The sequence below is a fragment of the Aplidium turbinatum genome, chromosome 4 (genome assembly GCF_918807975.1).
Source record: "Aplidium turbinatum chromosome 4, kaAplTurb1.1, whole genome shotgun sequence".
In the NCBI taxonomy this organism is placed as follows: Eukaryota; Metazoa; Chordata; class Ascidiacea; order Aplousobranchia; family Polyclinidae; genus Aplidium; species Aplidium turbinatum.
Window position 1 is genome coordinate 11,056,453 of NC_137475.1, and position 18,120 is coordinate 11,074,572.

Below are 18,120 nucleotides of genomic sequence, written 5' to 3' on the forward strand. Positions count from 1 at the left end.
GTCTCTAAAGATTCCTACACACAAAAGAAAAAGGCGTTTAACAAGGAATTAAAATTCATATTAGATGAGAGTAAAATGATAAAGTCAAAGCTATGAAAAATACACGATGCTGGGAAAGTTTTCGTATATAGTATCACTCATAATTTCGGGAGCAAGAATTACTTGATCGAGTCATTAACCTTTTGCTTGACCACTTTGCCAATTGTATTTGTATAAAATTCCAACAGCAGCCATCAACATTTTGCATAGAAATATAAAATATGCATAAACGATATTTTCAGTAGAAGAACAAACTCATTATGCCATCCTTGAGTGCCACACGTATGACGCACCAAACAAGGCACATGGTGTGGCAATGCTGGTCAAAGCTTTATTATCCTCGTTTGCTACAGCCTGTCCTAAAATTTACATAGAGTTACGAAAAAAACTACACTTTACGTTCAAGTTTTGTGACACAGTTCAAAGCAACAACACGCGAGACCACTGCTTCAAAATAACAACACATTGTATAAGTAAGACATTTCAATTTCTTGTTCAGAACCAAACACTTGTCGTTGACGAGCAAAATAACCGCATAGCGATGGTGAGCACCAGCATATCAGGCTTATGAAGCTCATGGTCAGCTCATCACGAACGAAAAACGAGTAATAGCAATCCTCGAAATGATTTGGACATACTGTATGCTTTGTACTATGTATTGTACAATCAGTAAGTATTTGTCAGAGTCGTGCGAGTGCTACTATTATCTTCCAGAAACCGTTGTAAGACGGTTTAGTTATGCACTTTTATGAAAGAAATGGGGCAGAACAATAATACTTTTTTAAGCACATGATAATGAATCAACGAATCTAACCATGCCGCCAATAAGTTCATAAACAGTAGATTTTTTTATGACAGATTCACCATACAGTGAGTAGTCAGTAATGTAATACTACAATGAAATACGATAAGCCTTTCGCGTACACAAACGGCATAATTATATAAGCTATCTAAAATTGCAGTCAGTCCGCACGATTGCAGGATAAGTAACAAATTAAGCTAAATTAAAAACATTGCACTGAATCAATGCTGTGACACTTGACCTTTCCCTTGACGCAAAGCATAACAATACGATAGTCTTAGACGCTAGCTTTGAGTAAATTTTAAAAACACTATAAAGAACTTTTGTTGGCTTTTCTTTGCAAATCCATCCAGTCCATAATATTAGGATTTCCGTGTTTTACCAAATTAATCAGCATATTGCTGGGACGCCAACGTTCTTCTGTAAAATCGGAGTTGGCCCATTCTCTCTCAATCACTTCCAAGACGCGTGGCAATCCTGGAAAGAAATAAGTTGCCAAGTCACACCGTGACAAATTGAACTTTTACGTTTTCGCACGACAGAACAACCTGCCTCGTAGATTCACCGATAAAATCGTTCGACATTTGCAATGACAACAATATTATGCCTCAGTTACCTCAGTTCAACAAACTGGCTTCTCAAATCCATGCTTTCGCACTTTGCACAGTTGTTGCTTTGAAGTAGGCCAGTGTTCAAAAAGCGGTAGTGCACTGAGTGATTCATACCCTTTCTCACTGAGGCCCTACTTTTGTCTTATAAAATATTTCCAGCCCACTAAAACCAGATGTGGCATCGATTTCAGTGAAGTTAATGCAATCCTTACTATGTGTTTCCCTATCGAAAGCTACAATTTAATCAATAAACATTTGACTGTGAAAACTAAAAAACGAAGAAACAAAGCGACGGTGGTTTAACTTTTTAAAGGCGCAGTTGAGCAGCACACTTCAAAAGACGGCTATCCATTCCACGAAAACACCACACTGCCAACCTTAGTGAAAGGGTTCTTGCGTCAGTGGTTCACAGCTTATGCTAGAATGCCAAAATGACCATTAACAAGAACATAAATCTTTTCTTCAATAGGATTTCGTTTTCGAGAAAGTAACTTTAAAACTGAACTCACCAATAGTATTAGCGTAGTACATGGGACCGCCGGTGTGTTTGGGCCATGCATACCCGTTCAACCAAATAGTGTCCAACACAGTCGGATGTGTTGCAATTCCCTCTTCAAGGATCTTAAAGCCCTCGTTTACCATACAATACAACATTCGCTCAAGTATTTCCTGAAAGGAAAAAACAAAAAACAACAACAAATAAATAAAAAGCGTTGTGGATACGAGGTTCCTGCCATTCTGGATATCGTGGAGAGTTTTGAAAAACGGAAGAAAAAAACAACGTTACTTTAAAGGTTTGGTTTTGATGATTGTAGCCCTCGCTGAACATAGTTTTCGGCCCAAATGGCCAAAACATCTTTATTATTATGTTTGCATTATTGGTTTGAACATTTTTGGCGTTTCCACTCGAAATTTGTCAATTTATCGCATGTGACATCAGCAAAGGTATACCTCTGATTGAATCTTCCTCGGCTTTATGTTGTGACGTTGACGGTGAGCGTCAATTACGTCAGTGATTTCCTGGTCAACAAAAGGTTGATTGTTGACGTATTTGAACCATCCTCTGCCGTCAGTCTTCAGGCCGTAACGACCACGCTCGAACAAAACATCAGCGATGGGGCAGTAGCGCTTTCCGTTCCTGCAACGATTGAATTGATTGATATTATGACTATTATTGATATTATGACTTGCCGGCCACCCTCGGTAACGGGGACATCACCGGATTAAAACTGGACTACTACTACTACTACAAACGTCCATTGTGATGGGCAGGCAAAGATAGCACTGGCAGTACACTACTAAAAGGTCGGATAGCCCTTTGCGCACTGCTCATCGTTCGGCCATATGTTATGTTAATCGATTGAGATAAAATACATAACAAAACCAGTTTTTAAAGACCAAACAGCAGATATGTTTTTTAGTTTCTACATATACCAAGTTCGAACTTGACTGCCAAGTTTCGGGGCTGCATTGTTTCCCTGTTTAACCTTGTACAATACGTCATGTCCGGTTAAATCCGCCACTTGAAACCGACCCATGACGAACCCAAATTGTTTCAACGCCGCATCCACCTGGATTACAAAAAACAAATAATAAATGCCTATTTCTTGAAGCTTTGCATTGAAGATGCCAACGACAAAGAGAAGTGGAGGAGTTGCCGCAAGCAACTTGTCAACCCTGATGTTTTGGGAGGATTACCAGATCAGGCTTCTTCTTTGAAACAAAATAGAGAGAAGCTTGCCGTTATCAACCTTTCGACATTTCACTCAACATGAATGTAAATATATTTTTGTGCAAAAATTTGAATGAAATGGATGAGAAAGCAAAAGGCAAACAAGCAATGTATGAGAGCACCGAGCAAAGTTTCTTACAATGAAAGACAAGTGCAAGCAGATGACAAAACTCACCGCGTTTAAAAGTAGATTTTTAACAAAGTACATCTAGTTATGTAGCAGTGCCTGATACATACAGTTCTATCTTCTAAGTGTCCAGAATAATGCGCCGTGGCGTAGAGTTTTGCCAAGTAAATGGAAGACATGTAAGGTGGTCGATGTTCGTATCCGTCTCAAGCACACCTTTATGTATTTTTCAAAAACAACACCAGCCTGCTCTCGCTGAGAGTCGAACAGAGAACCCTCCGATCGTCAGCCATTTGTTCATACCATTCGGCTAATTAAGCTTCGGCTTTTTAATTCTAATTGACGATAAAAAATGATTTACCTGCTCGGGATAGGCGCCTTCTTCGAGTAGAAATTCACTCACTGCCATGTAATGATCATACATGCGATTGGCGGCGAATCCTCGGCAGTTTCCAACCAAAACCTTTGACGTTGACATGTAATCAAGTTTGCTTCACAATTGTAGATGCCAACGACCTGTTTTAGCCTGATGCTACTGATTCGCTGTGGTAGTAGCGGTTTGCACCAGCTATCGGAACACAGTCGCCTAGTTATGTGCATTCGTCATTATGCATGCTGCTAAAAGCGAAACGCGATCTATTGCATTATTAAGTCTACTTGAGCATTCACTACATGACACAGAATCACTTGCATGAAATCTAGATCAATCGCATTTGTGGATCGTCAGTGTGGATTATCGGCAACTGACTTGTAACTTATATGATGCTCGCCCCGATAGCTCAGTTGGTTAAGCACCCGACTTCATAAACTAAATAACTGCAAGATCAAGCAACTTGAGCAGTAAATGACCTAAATGTTAATAAAATGTTGACTTTTGGGTGGGTATAAAAATATGAAATCACTGCTGTAGGCTACTTTGATGATGAAAGAGTAGCATAATTTTGTACCGTAACTTTCTTCAGTCGCTTTCCCATGTCCATTGCCGTTGCTACCGTTCGTGGCGACACCAATGATCCTCTGACGTTTTCCAGCAACTTCATGCGGTGAGCGGGAGCAAAGAAATGCATTCCTACGACCTACAGGGCATCACTATTATTAAAGTGATGATTACAATCACACAATAATGATAATGTGCACCTTAATATAGCAATGTATCGATATCAATTTTCAAAGATGCGTTGCTTTCAGCAGGCACAAAACACATAGTTTTAATTTTAAACGTAGCTATATATTATAAAGATGCAATTCGTGTTACTATTGCCCTCACCTAAATTCACTCTTTCAACACTCAGCTCTGTACAGAAATGAAAATCATTGTTATTTCCTTTAGATTTTTGATGAGTCAAAGGTCAATCGAACACATAATTACTTCTTCAGAATGACGTTTTAGACAGTAAATAACTATATTTAATGTAATTTCTTCTTCATTAGCAGGTATTTACTCACTAAGCATGTGACCAAATGGTTGGTTAAATATGTTAGCTAGAAATAGCAGGATATCACTACACATTTGACAAGCGTTATTAAAAACGAGCTCTGTAATTGGTTGTGATATATCAAGCATGACTCGTAAAAAAACATTTTGAAAATCATATGATTCAAACTCAGAGCCTTAGTGCTGGTAGTGAACATCACATATCCCTTTTCAATTCTGCATAATCTGTACATTTGTACAAATGTACAATGTTCACTGAGATTAAACTGTGCGTACTGTGCATTTTTAAAAGCACCCAAAAGTACTTAAAGAGTAGCTACAACTTTTATTGGAAAAAAAAATCCCACAGAACCTGTCCTGGTCTTCGAGTTGCACGAGCAATTGCATCGATGTCCAGAGCGCTTGTGTTACTGGCAAGGATAGCAGAGGGCTTGCAGAATTTGTCGAGTTTTTTGAAAATTTCCTTCTTGAGTTCCATTGATTCAAACACAGCTTCAATTACGAGATCGACATCCTAAAGTGTCGGTAAGTTATCCAGACAGCAAAATCAGCCATTTTTACGTTGATTCAATGTAAAAATGGCTAATTTCGCTGTCTGGGCACCGTTATGCCACTGTTACTGAAGAAGAAAATACAAGCTTTATTTTTTTAAATGTTTTAAATGCATGACAAGTAGTAGGCTACAACCAGAATGGCACATCAGAAGTCCTGGTGATGAACATACGGAATTGCTTTTCAACACTGCTAAACATTCCCTTCATATTATTTTAACATAATCATCTCATTCCAATAAACTTTCATAATGCCCAATGCTTATCTGTGTTGCAGTGCTATCTATCACATAATTGGCATTAATATGCTCTATGCACAACTCCAGAAGTATTGGATTGCATAATTCCGTCAACTAATTCGATTACCATTCAAGTTGGTGAGGTTTTACTCGTGAAGCAAAACTAAGCCATATACCTAGCAGATTGGAATCAGCAATTTTAACACATAATTTCAATAATATATTGGAAAATTACAATGCAAATGCCCTATATCGAGCTATATTGACTTTAAGGCGGTATTGCATTCTGCAACACCATTTGGTTTTTAACTAATTAACTATGCAACATTAACAAAGAAATCTTTGCACCGCACCTGCAAATCGCTATAATTACTCGTTGGTATCAAAGAAGATTGCATAGACTTGGATTGATTTTCACTCATTTCTTTTCTCAGCCTCATGCGTTGTATCGTTTTCAAAACTGAAGTAACAGCAGTTTTCAGCCGTTTCTCGTCGGACTCAAGAACATACACAGGTATGCCTGTTACAACAATATAAATCATTCAAAATGATCAACCAGTACGTTTGTGCGTTGAGCAGTCACCAACAAATCCTTACAGCAGACAATTTGCAGTAAGTTTAAAAAAAAAATAACAACATATAAAAACTTGCTCAAAAACTTTTACAAAATGCTGCTCGTTACTCATAGCCGATTTTTAGTTACTAATCGTTCTTAAACTTTTGGCTTAATAGCCTTCTTCTTACCATGGCAAGTTTAAATTGACCCAGTAAATGGAGTATAGTAGCCTACTGCAAGCACTCAATAAGGAATGCATATTTACCACATAATTTAAATGCAACCACAAGGCCGTTTTATCAGCTTCTGTTAAATTATTTGTGTTTTACAGCATTACAGTACAACCCAACAGTAGCAATATGTCACTTCATTAGCTGTAACTGCAGTAACGGCCAACAATCAAGCCTTTAAGACTATTTGAGCGTGGCTCTTTCTCTCTGTTTCTTTACGCACTCCAACAGACGATTGCCATCTGCGTGCGTCGCATCATCCCACAGCAACTTTCTCACCTAAAGTAGAAAGAGATATAGCAATTCCGCTTCCCATTGTCCCCAGTCCTATAACCGCAGCTTTGTTGACTTTCATAGGGGCAGCACTGCCTGATCCCTGCCATTTAGCGGCCATTCTTTCACCGAAGAAAGCATACTGCGACGCTTTGGCCTGGCCTGGAAGAAAATGTTATAACTGATTACACTGGTCTACACGATTTTTGCTCTATGAACTTTGAAAACTGATTTAGAGTAATTTTGGGGTGCGGAATCCGAATCTGACGTCGGATTTATGCTATCACGTCAGGTTTGTGAGATATGATAACAGCATATTGTTACTTTTGTCAAAAGTGGAAGATTTGACGTTGCGTTTATTGCACATACACATTGTGCAAGATCCAGAAATCCAAGCCATGTGGTGCATAAGTAGCTGAAATACACCTACCAATTATAATTTTGATACCAATTTGTTTTCTAAGCAACATTATTAACAAGGCAATAATAACAAGCTAAAAGGGAGGCTATAAGTGTAACTGACCCCCTCCCCCGGTCAATGTTTTGCATGAAACCACAAAGATTTAAGCAAGCCTATGACAATGCTTGTTCAGTAACCATATTTAGGCTGTTTTGGCCTGTCTAACACTAACCTTTCGTTACAGCACTACATATGTTGGTGGTAAACGCAACGCCAAATCTTCCACTTTTGACGAAAGTAACAATTTGTTGTTATCATATTTCACAAACCTTACGTGATAGGATAAATCTGAGGTCAGATTCGGATTCAGCACCCCAAAATTACTCTAAATCAGTCTTCAAAGTTCATGAAGCAAAAAAAAAATTCTTTTTTTGTAGACCAGTGTTATTTTATAAAAGTGAGTGGACAAGCAGCAGAACGATCAATATTAATGTCAATAAAATACGAAACCTCTACTAAAAGATCTGCTAAGAATATATGATTGGCAACAAATTGATGGAATTGAATGACATAAACCAAACAATGCAATAAACCAAGAACCTAGCAATTCTACCATGAATATGTACTATTCTAATACTACGCACGTTTCAGTTATAGTAACCTAAGTAGGCCATGCATACACCAAATCTGTTGTTTAAAATATGCCCATATAACAAAAACACTACAACTATGTTCAAGTGCATTTCAAATTATTTCTTACCAGAAGAAACTAACAGGTTGAACGCTGTTCGTTCGTTTTTCATCCCGTCATCAAACGACATGACAGCAGCTGCACTGGTTGTTTGGACACAAGCGCGGGGCGCGATTTCACCTCGAGACTTGGCTTCTATCTCGGCAATGTATTTTGCGACCAAGTTGTCAACCTAAAGAATAAACTGTAGAAAAAACAACCTTGTCATGTCTTCGTCTATATAAAAAAATAAAGTTTTGGTAGAGAAGTAACAATGTTATACAGATAAGCAGTTGAAACCCAGCAACGACACGGCATTAAGTAAGCTACAATATATAGATTTAAACTAAAAATTGTAAAATAAGATAAACCGTAAGTTGCAAAGCGAAAAATTGCAGTTATTGTCTAAATTAGCAACATAGTGAAGCCCCTTTGATTCATAGAAAAACAATAGAGATACATACCTGAGCGGCATCTCTTACTGGAAGCTTTGAAACTCTACGATTGACTACGCTGATTTCAGCAACACTTTGTGCGAACTCAACTGCGCATTGAACAACGTCACGATTTTTAGGGAATACCATGTCAACCAAGCCAACAGCAGCGGCATCTTGAGCGGAATGCTGTCTACCTGAAATAACCAAAATCGAAACTGCATAAAATTTATTCCACAAAGATTTATCTAAAATTCGCTGGACAAGAGTTATCAAAAACACTTTTCTCCTAGACTGGACAGAATTTGACTATAAAACAGCAATTAAAATAAAATAATTAAAATATCTCAAAACAAAAATACTTTGCGTTTCATTGCTTCCAAGCCTCGATGAGAGGAAGGAACCTGATGATGATGAAGAGCAACTAAAAACACTGAAAATCCACAAACAAAATTTTGGTATTAAAGATATTAAATTATTCACTCTTTTAAAATCAATATATCACACTTAAAAAAGCAATTGTAGTACACCTTCTTAGAAATTATGCAGTTAGAATTTGAGAAAAAAAAATTGAAAATTTTTTGAAAGAAATCTGAATATACCGAATAGTTTTAGACAAAGTACAAAGTTAGTTTGAATTTGTCGGCTGCATAGCCGAGTGGTGAGAGCCCTGGAACGGCAATCGAAATGGCGCCGGTTCGACACCGCTCAAGAGCATGCAGCTGTGTCTTTGGCAGGACACTTAAAAGCATGCCTAAAGGTGGACATGAAGATTGGCTTCCTTGTTTTCCCGTCCACTTATACTAAATCTTCAACCACTGGGTGTAAGCCTGGATACGAAAAACAGTTTGCACTTTAGTTTATTTTTTTCAAAACTGAAATAAACTTATGGATGCTTTCATAGCCAACGTTACTGGTAAAGGTTGACTGGCAGTGATATCTTAGCAATAGAAATGCTCTGTACGGATGTACTGTATTTGTTGAACACGGTTTGAAAAGTTACTTGCTCTGTGAAAACGTGGCGTGAGTTTGCAATTCGTATAGGGCAGGTACGTCATAAATGGTGCAAATTTGCCAATTGAGTATACGCAGCAGAGATGAAGTGTAGTGTGCCATTTCACTGTTCAACAAAAAAATATAACCTGTTCGAATAAACTAAAGTCAGTCGGGCGGAGTGATAAAACTTGAAAAGTAAAATTGGTTATCATTCTCAACATCTTGTTGTAGCCTATATAGCTCACAAACACAAGAAATTATCCGGTATTGCAGCGCCAACGTCTGTGAAGTAGCCTACTTAGGCGTACAAAACACCAAGCAGTATTCTAAGTAAAAAATCGGCATCGAAAAGACCACAGACTATCATCAACTTAACCGCTACCTTTAATACGTAAAAAATGACAAGAACACGCAAAAATAAAGTGAATTAGTGTGAACAATAGAAACGAATTCCATGGTTTCCCTGTTCAATTAAGACACATCTCTTGCATCAAGGAAGCAGCTGGCTTGATGATGATTCCCTGCTTCCTGTGAAACTGGTCTGCTATTGCACTATGAAAGCAGCGCAAATAGCTTCGCCATGTTACCACAGTGGATGCGCATATTTTTTTCTATGAATTCTCTTGTAACACTTAGAACAACGACTTTTGTTTACTTGGTGAACTACTTAAAAACAATAGAAAAAAAGTTCGGTTTTCGGTTTGCCAAGCTACTGAGTTATTGTTTTTAATTCTCCGGAGTACCACATCGCATGGTGATGGATCGAGTATTGTGAGACTCTCCATGATAAAACGGTGACTTTTCCTACATCAGCTTTTTATGCATGTTTTACAAATTACTTATTAAAGCTATTGTTAATAATATTTTTTGTGAAAACAAATACAACAGTCGCTATACCTCTCAATTTTAACAAGAAATTTAAGAAATAGCACCTAGCTTTCAAAAAATTACATTGCACCAGTTTTGCAATCTATCATTTACATTGTGAAAAATGTACATATAATGCAAGTTTGGTGTAAGGAAGCTACTTTGTGAAATTAGTTAATCCATCAACACACAAAGTCAAGCAATAATTGTGTAACTATATATATATACTAACAAAACAAGCATGTAGCTAAACTTGGTACGGTACACCTAGAGAAGTTTAGAAATTTAACAAGCAATCCAAGGTGACATAATGTATTTGTAACCTCTACTTGAGTTTACATCGTATTTCAAAAAGCATTGATATCTAATGTTTAAGGCAGATGTCAATTGATTTACAATGCGGCAATAAATAGTATCTATAACTGACCATAAACAATCCATTGATATGCTACATCTAATCCGACAAGCCGAGGAAAGCGTTGGGTTCCACCAGCACCGGGAAGTATTCCAAGTTTTACTTCTGGAAAGCCAAACTTGGCACTTGGCGAAGCAACTCTGGAGTAAAGGTTGTAATAAGCCGGCTGACATTAATAATAATAATCATGCTTAATTTTACACCCATTGCGACAACAAAGCCTACCGTACACTGCGATAACACATAGTCTTTGAGTCAGTTGCTCCCCTTATTTGGGCATGCCGTCAAGTGTCTTTGCCAACACAAAGCGGCATGCTCTGGAGCAGTGTCGAACCAACGTCCTTATGAAAGTCTTGCAGACAACTTGGCCATGCAGCCAACAAAGGAAGTTTGACATACCGTAGCTTAACAGTGTCAGAAACACCCTGAAATGCCTCCAAAGTTTTCAAGTCAAGAGATAATCTTTACTTCAAGTTTATTCCACCAAAAGTGCATGTGAGTTACAAACAAGTTGTTTAAAATTACATTACAAGTTTAATCTTGCAATGAGACTTCACTGCTAAATTAGAAAACATACATGGTTGCACACTAGCTGGTACATGAGAAAAATGGGCAATACAGCATATCAAAGGGATTATAAATATGAATCTTGCAACGAACTATCACCGATTCCAGTAGCTCAAAAACAATTTATAAGTGCATTTCAACTTTCAACTTTGAAATCTACAATATTATTTTCTTGTGGGTATGGTGCATTTGTGACAATATCATAAATCAAATTCATTTCTCCAATCTCCAATCAGTGGCAACTAGTAGTAGATGAAACAATCTAGAAACAAGTATGATTTATCAAGCAGAACCTTCACATTAATCTCAGCAACCAGGTATACACAAACAAACCAAAACTTCTAAAAAGTCTACAATGTTACAATATGTGAACTTGAGAAGGTTAAGTTCCCAGTGAGGTTTTCTCAGACAAAAAAAAACTCTGAAAACCAATGAACATAATGAATTATATATATATAATACTTCACAACGAAAGCATGCTATCATACCTATAATGGCATCCTAGAGCAAGTTCTAAGCCACCACCAAGAGCAAAGCCATGAATGGCGGCTATCACTGGTTTGGTACAATTTTCAATTGTGCTTACAACCTAAAAATATGAAAAAATGGCTTGTCCAAAATTTATATTTGAGTTTTCAATATAATTAATTTAACTGATGATACCGGTACAGTATTAGAACCATACTTTTTGATGTGCCAAGCACAAATATATTCGATGAGAACAAAGTTTATGTTTAACAAAAACAAAAGGCTGCTAGCAAGCAATGATGCAAGTCACGATTCAGTATACACCACAGGTAGACTTAGAGTATGTAAGTTCATATTATTGTCAGCAAGCAAAATACACTGCATTTAGTATAGTATACCACTGTGAAAGATATATTATAATAATATAAGAAATATGAATATAATCAATTTTAGCACGGCAATAATCCATTTTACTTGTATATACCTCAACAAGAGTCAGAAATGTGTTGGTACTGCCTTTGGAAAATTCATTGATATCAGCTCCAACAGAAAATGCAAATCCTTTTCCACACAGCACAATAGCTTTCACCTAAATGCAACACAAAGTTTAATACTTTTCCAGGAGCTGGTGTACAAGTCTCCGATCAGGTAATAAAGTATTGTACCATGACGTCATAGACAGGAATCAATCAAACATACAGGATGAAACTACTTTACCTTTGCTTTACTGTTCAATGTTCACACATTTCAACCCATGCGTCTTGGCCGATTTCTGTCTATGACGTCATGGTATTTTTACCAGGGCAGACACTTGCACACCAGCTCCCTTTTCCAATACTGTAACTTATTTAAATTCACTCTTCAACAAGTTTTTGTATATAAATGAAACGCATGTATATAAGTATTGTAAACAATGTGGTCTCGAATAAACTAGGTAGATGCTGAATTCTTAATTTTTTCCAGTGTTCCTGGTGTCCTGATGCATCACAGTTAACTGAGCACATACTGGGGCTCATGTATCATTCCCAGGGAACAGTATTGGTGCAAGAAAATCTGCAGGATCTCCATTCTATCTAGGAACACCAGTAATTGTAAATCATTCACACAATTATGCACACATGAAGACCCTATCGCAGCAGCTCCTCCAAGTACAATCCCAAATCGAAGAGCTATAACTTAGCTTTATTAATTACCATAGTTCTTGACAGCTGCATGGCTGAAGTGAAGGCACTTGCACGAAGTTTGAAATAATGTCAATTTAACACAATTGATAATTAGTATTATATAGCTTTGATAAAGAGATTATTCTTAAATATCATTGACAGATTTTAAAGTGAATGAAATTAGAATTATGCAATTCAATCCAGTCAAGTTGCTACCAATTATTATATCTGTCTAATGGTCTACTATTGATATAAATCTTGGCAAAACACTAAATGACATGCTTAAAGATTGACACAAAGATTGGCTCCTTTCCTTTCAGAAGACTTTATCTAAATCTTCTTCCACTGATGGGAATTAGCTTCAGTATGCCAAAGTCTGATAATAATTCCATGTATGAATGAACAAAATTTCAAAATAAATAATGTCTAAGTTATATGGTAGCATAATCACCAATATAACACATTATCGAGGCTAGCTTTTAGTCATAAATTATGAGCGTAATAATGATAATATCATGTACACTTTGTTTTTGTATGGCCACTTACTGTTGAGTCAGTTTCCAAATCTTTCAAACAACTAATGATACCTTGACGAACTGCATCATTTAAGGAATTAACAGGTGGATGGTTTATAAAAATAACTCCAATATTGTTCCTAATTTCATATGAAGCCATAATACACAAACCACACTTGTTCTGAAAATTTCATACAATGCAACAATTCCTGTAACCTCAAGAACTTATATTGTTACTGACATATCCAAATAGTCACATATTAACTGCAGCAGTGATCAAATGTTTGAACAGTTCAGCAAAATAAACAAGCGACGTCATTGAACAATTTAAGTTTAACCAACCTGAGCCAAAAAAAAATCATTGAAATCAAGTGGGTGTGGGGGTTAGTAGGCCTACCACCGTCTTTTACTTTAGATGTGCTCTCCAATTGCCTAATGCTGACCTGACTCCTGAACAAAACAGATCTTTTTTTTTTTTTGCGATGCAGAAAAAGTCCCTATTTGGAGAAAGGAATGACGTATGAAAAAAATAACTATGATTAGTTGTCGGAGTCTTTTTATCGAAATGAGAAAGCCTTTTTGGAAGCTTAGGCTAATCCTGTAAGCTTAGAAGAAGCATAGTTTCCCTTGAAAACACACAAACACCTAGCTTCGTAAGCAAAGGTGTTAGTCAATCAACAGAACCATCTCTGCGGTTTGAGACCCCACAGACAGTCAATCAGGGAAGCTTTTGCCGAATCACATCAGTTAGAAAAAGACCAAAAAGAGAATATGGTTCAGCTTTCTGCAGTTTGATGTTGCACAGCAACAAAATTGTTGAACTTCCAATAGAAAGTAAATTAGGCTGCCCGTACTCTTAACAATTTTAACGAAGACGATAAAATGTTACATGTGAAGAACAAACTTGAATTAGCAGTTCAACGTAAGCAACGCTTGTAGAAGTTGACAGCGCCTTAGCTGAATTGTCATCTCTTCTGAGCCACAGACCCAGGGCCGGATTTAGCTGATGGGGGGCCCGGGGCACTTTTAGATCGGGGGGCCCCCGTGCAAAAAAATTTTTGCGCCTACGGCGCGAAAAGCCATCTCTACGTCTACAGTAGCATCAGTCCAGTACTGCACAGCATTTTGCAGAAACTTTAAAGGCCAAAAGGGAAAAAAATAACACAAAATCACATTTTAACCACATAGAGGGGCCCTTCAAAAGTCGGGGGGGCCCGGGGCAACTGCCCCCCCCTAAATCCGGGCCTGCACAGACCGTCCTTAGGCTATTCGTAAAATTAATGCAAACCTTTTAAATGCAATTGAAACAGGTGTTTGAAACAAACATGATGTTTACTTCAGAGGAACTTGCAAATGAGCGATCAGACAGGTAGCTTTTAGAAGCTGTTTACCACAAATTTATAGATTTAAGAATGTGGCAGCCTATCCTACACTGCACTGGCTGGTTTTCTTTCTAACAGCGGAAAGAATTCAATTGACTGGTAAAGGCAGCAGTCGATAGTCTGTGGCATGTATTAGCGGTACGATGCTGACGAAATTAACCCAATGGGCGAAACGCGTGTCTAGCTGTCCATTCTTGCTACAATCGGCTGCCGAAAAATATAGTTATTAGCCTACTGCCTTAGCAAATATCTCTTAGCAGTGATAATTTTCGCAGGCTAATCTTATGAAAAAAATATCCGACTAATAAAACTTGTCTTCTAAAGCGGCTTTACAAGCAAAAAAACTCAATGGCTTTAATTTTTATTACACATATTTTCAATGAAGTTTGATTGAAAACGTGAGCATTGCACATAATGCAGAAGCCCGGAAATAGTCCCATGAGTGCCTCAAGTCATACCTAAATAAATGTGAGGTGATTTGAGCCATAATGATACAAATTAGTGCCAATGCATCAAGATGATAAGAACCCAGTTCACAAATCATCTCCCTTTTACGTTGATGAGCTAGCTGGGAATATGATTTGCGATACACGCCAGGGATTTGACAGATTACAAAACGCCTTTTTATATGGATCAAACGTCGGTAAAATAGTAAAGGTCATCGATGTGAAATAGCGTGAAATTTCGAATATTTGGTGATATATTTGAAATCAACGGGAAGCATAGAAATAACACAATAAGCGATGTGACAATCAAGCAACAAAATAATCAATGCACAAGTGTAAGAGGTTAGGTAGATTAGATATGCTATCTAATACACCAATGTGCACTTAAATTTAAAGTCGATTGGCACTGATATAAATTAAAGGTTATTTCAATATCACTTTTTTGCGTTAGAACCAGATAGTTAGGATACATATTAAATAAATGCAGTGTGTTGTTTTCTTCATTTTCTTAGCATTTATCTATATTCTTAGTTAAATTAAACAATTTCTACTCGAACAAAACAACTTTACTTCAATATATTTCCCAAGTTTTAAACGCAACGGTAGTAAAGACGAAAGGGGTTGCTGGTCATCTCTTCAGGTAATTTCATTCAAACTTTCGACTAAAACACTTCAAGTCAAACACGGAAATGACTTGATAATGAACGAATACACACGACTAGAGAATGATCAAACATTCAGTCCGAGATGCTTGCGGTAGGCCAGCTGCATACTATGTTTGTGAATCCTTCCACAAAACACTAACCACAAAGTCAACCAAAGTAAAATGCTGACTATTTCAAATTGGCAGCAGTTGACGTTAGTACGTAGATCGTTCTGGCTCCCTTTGCTACCGTACTCGTTATTCTGTTATGAACGTTTTTCTTACAAAGTGAACAAATGCTACGCTCACTTTAGTTACCCAGCAGTGTCAGTTAGTCCAAAAAGTTACACATTTCCGTTAAAGAAAGTGTAAAAACCAGTTGTTGTTACACGTATTCAACAAATAGCGATGTTAAACGTACTGCAGATCTAAAAACACGATTGCGGTGTCGGTGTGTCCGGTTAGCATCAAGACTGATATCATTTAAAATGAGATTGTCGGGGAAGTGAGAATCTAGAATTTTGTCACGTGATATATGTGCATTGTGCAATCAAACAATTGCCTCTTATTGTAAACTAACTTGGGTTTCACAGAATGCGGTCAGCAATTGTCGTGTCTTAGCAACATGGTTACGGCGAGGAAATTTTTTTCTATACTCAAGAACTGAACAACAATTAAGAAAAACGCAGTAAAATATAAAAATTTAATCGAAGAAAACTTGAAAAATCATTCAAGGAATGGAATAAATAGACGGCACTGAATTTCGCTCGCCAATCTGTTGGGTGGGAAAAGGGATGAAACCACAAAAAGCTCTTTCAAGAGAGGCAGTAGATGATTAATTGTTATAAAGCCATTACGCAACATTGATATATAGTTGAAAGATAATTTAAACGACTCCTTGGTCGACAACGGGAACAACTCATTAGAGCTGGATCAAATGATTGCAAGGATGGACTCCTCAGTCTGCCACTGGAGGGGGAGATTGGGGCATTTGTTTGTCCGTTGGAGCAGCGGTCAGGTATCCAGCTACGCTTGGACCACCTAAACAATAAATTTATTGACAAGATTGTTCCCAAACGATAGGTGAGGTAATATTGCCAAGGGCAGTTTACAGTTTTTTAACCTCGTTCATAATTGTGATGAACAGTGAAAAAAGACACTGCTAATATTACACTTCAATGGTTTCTGAGTCATAAAACAATGGTAATAAGCTGTTGAAATAAAAACACTGTTGCTGTTAGAAACCCGCTTGGCGTAATGGAAGAACAAAGAAGCCGTCGTAGCTCCTCTACTGGCAGTTTCCTAAATGTTTTACATTGATTCAATGTAACAAACGACTGGTTTGCTGTCTAGGGTCAGCACTGCAACACCTTTTGCTTGTTGCTCATTTTTGTATCGGCAAAAACTATGCAATAGCATCCGCTTTTACATAGCGCTGTATCCATTGCAGATATGCAATGTTGTCAGCGCTTCACAAAGCAGGTAGTGTCAGCGAAGCCTTATTAAGATACAACTGTTCTGAAGATGATACTAGATTGCTGTCATCGGTCTTCAAAACTGGCATCTGCTAGTAAGAACTGGCTTTGGTATTCGAAGAAAACACATGACCAAAAGCTTCGATCATTTTACTTCTACGTAAAGCTCTCTTTCCGGTATTTAGGTATTAACCCGGATTTTAAGTGTCAATTAATCGAGCCCATTTCGTAAGCAGTTCTTTACACGACTATAAATAAACATAAACACAACCGTAATATTAAGTCGATATTTTCACGAAGCTTTCACACGCGAGAGCAACCGATATTACAAATATATCGACCCAGCCTCTCAAAACACTTACCAGTTAAGTAGCCGGCCACAGGTGCTTCGGATATGAAGAGGTCATGCATCTGGTCCTTGTAGGCAGACCACACCGAAGAGGCGTCAAGTTCTTTTTGGATCTATTAAAGTGAATATAAGAAGAGCTTTATAGATTAAACAAAAACATTTGTGAATGACAGAGCACAGTTCAAGTAGTCCAACACGTATGTTGTGTAAAGCTGAAGACAGGGAGATTATAACGCCAAATTAAAAAGTGCTTGTAATTCGAAATGACTTTTTCAGGTACGAAGGTTTTTCGCGGTTGGAAAAAAAATCATATTAGAAACACTTGTTTTTGTTTTCATATTTTAAAGACAAACCAGAAAAATCACAACAGATTCAACCAGTTGTTCCGTAGTGAAAATCTCAAATAAGAGTGAATGACTGAAGTCATGCACTACCTGTTCACCATACTCCATACTGCGCAGCATCGCCTTGAGAGCTTTAACAATTTGTGCTTTGACCGAAGGAGCGTTCTTCACTCCTTTTAGATTGTTTCCTTCAAGAAGATTGAGCAGATATGCGATGAAACCTGTCTTCATCACCTGTATAGATGGGCAATTGAGCATGTTAACGAAACTGATTGATTAGATTCAAGACCTAAGTGCAGAAGATGTAATTATTATTTGTCGGTGATTTTGA

At 37.5% G+C, this 18,120-nt stretch overlaps 2 protein-coding genes across 2 annotated transcripts in view; both read right to left on the bottom strand.

The window, feature by feature from the left end:
- Nucleotides 1–15: 15 nt before the first annotated feature.
- Nucleotides 16–13,316, bottom strand: LOC145768181 (peroxisomal bifunctional enzyme-like). Its single transcript, XM_082579657.1, has 15 exons — nt 13,182–13,316; nt 11,957–12,061; nt 11,493–11,593; nt 10,450–10,577; nt 8,190–8,356; nt 7,756–7,918; nt 6,602–6,757; nt 5,890–6,056; nt 5,099–5,260; nt 4,259–4,387; nt 3,673–3,774; nt 2,887–3,023; nt 2,404–2,590; nt 1,962–2,121; nt 16–1,318 (listed from the first exon to the last, which is right to left on the bottom strand). The coding sequence occupies exons 1-15, from the start codon at nt 13,308–13,310 to the stop codon at nt 1,152–1,154; spliced, it is 2,160 nt and encodes a 719-aa protein (XP_082435783.1). The 5' UTR covers nt 13,311–13,316; the 3' UTR covers nt 16–1,151.
- Nucleotides 13,317–14,876: 1,560 nt separating this feature from the next.
- Nucleotides 14,877–18,120, bottom strand: part of LOC145768179 (dnaJ homolog subfamily C member 13-like) — a 44,852-nt gene continuing 41,608 nt past the window's right edge. Inside the window, exons 52-54 of the mRNA XM_082579655.1 lie at nt 17,880–18,023; nt 17,459–17,558; nt 14,877–16,662 (exon numbers count right to left, since the gene is read on the bottom strand). Of these exons, the coding sequence (XP_082435781.1) occupies nt 16,580–16,662; nt 17,459–17,558; nt 17,880–18,023 (327 nt within the window). The 3' untranslated portion in view covers nt 14,877–16,579. The remainder of the gene's footprint in view (nt 16,663–17,458; nt 17,559–17,879; nt 18,024–18,120) is intronic.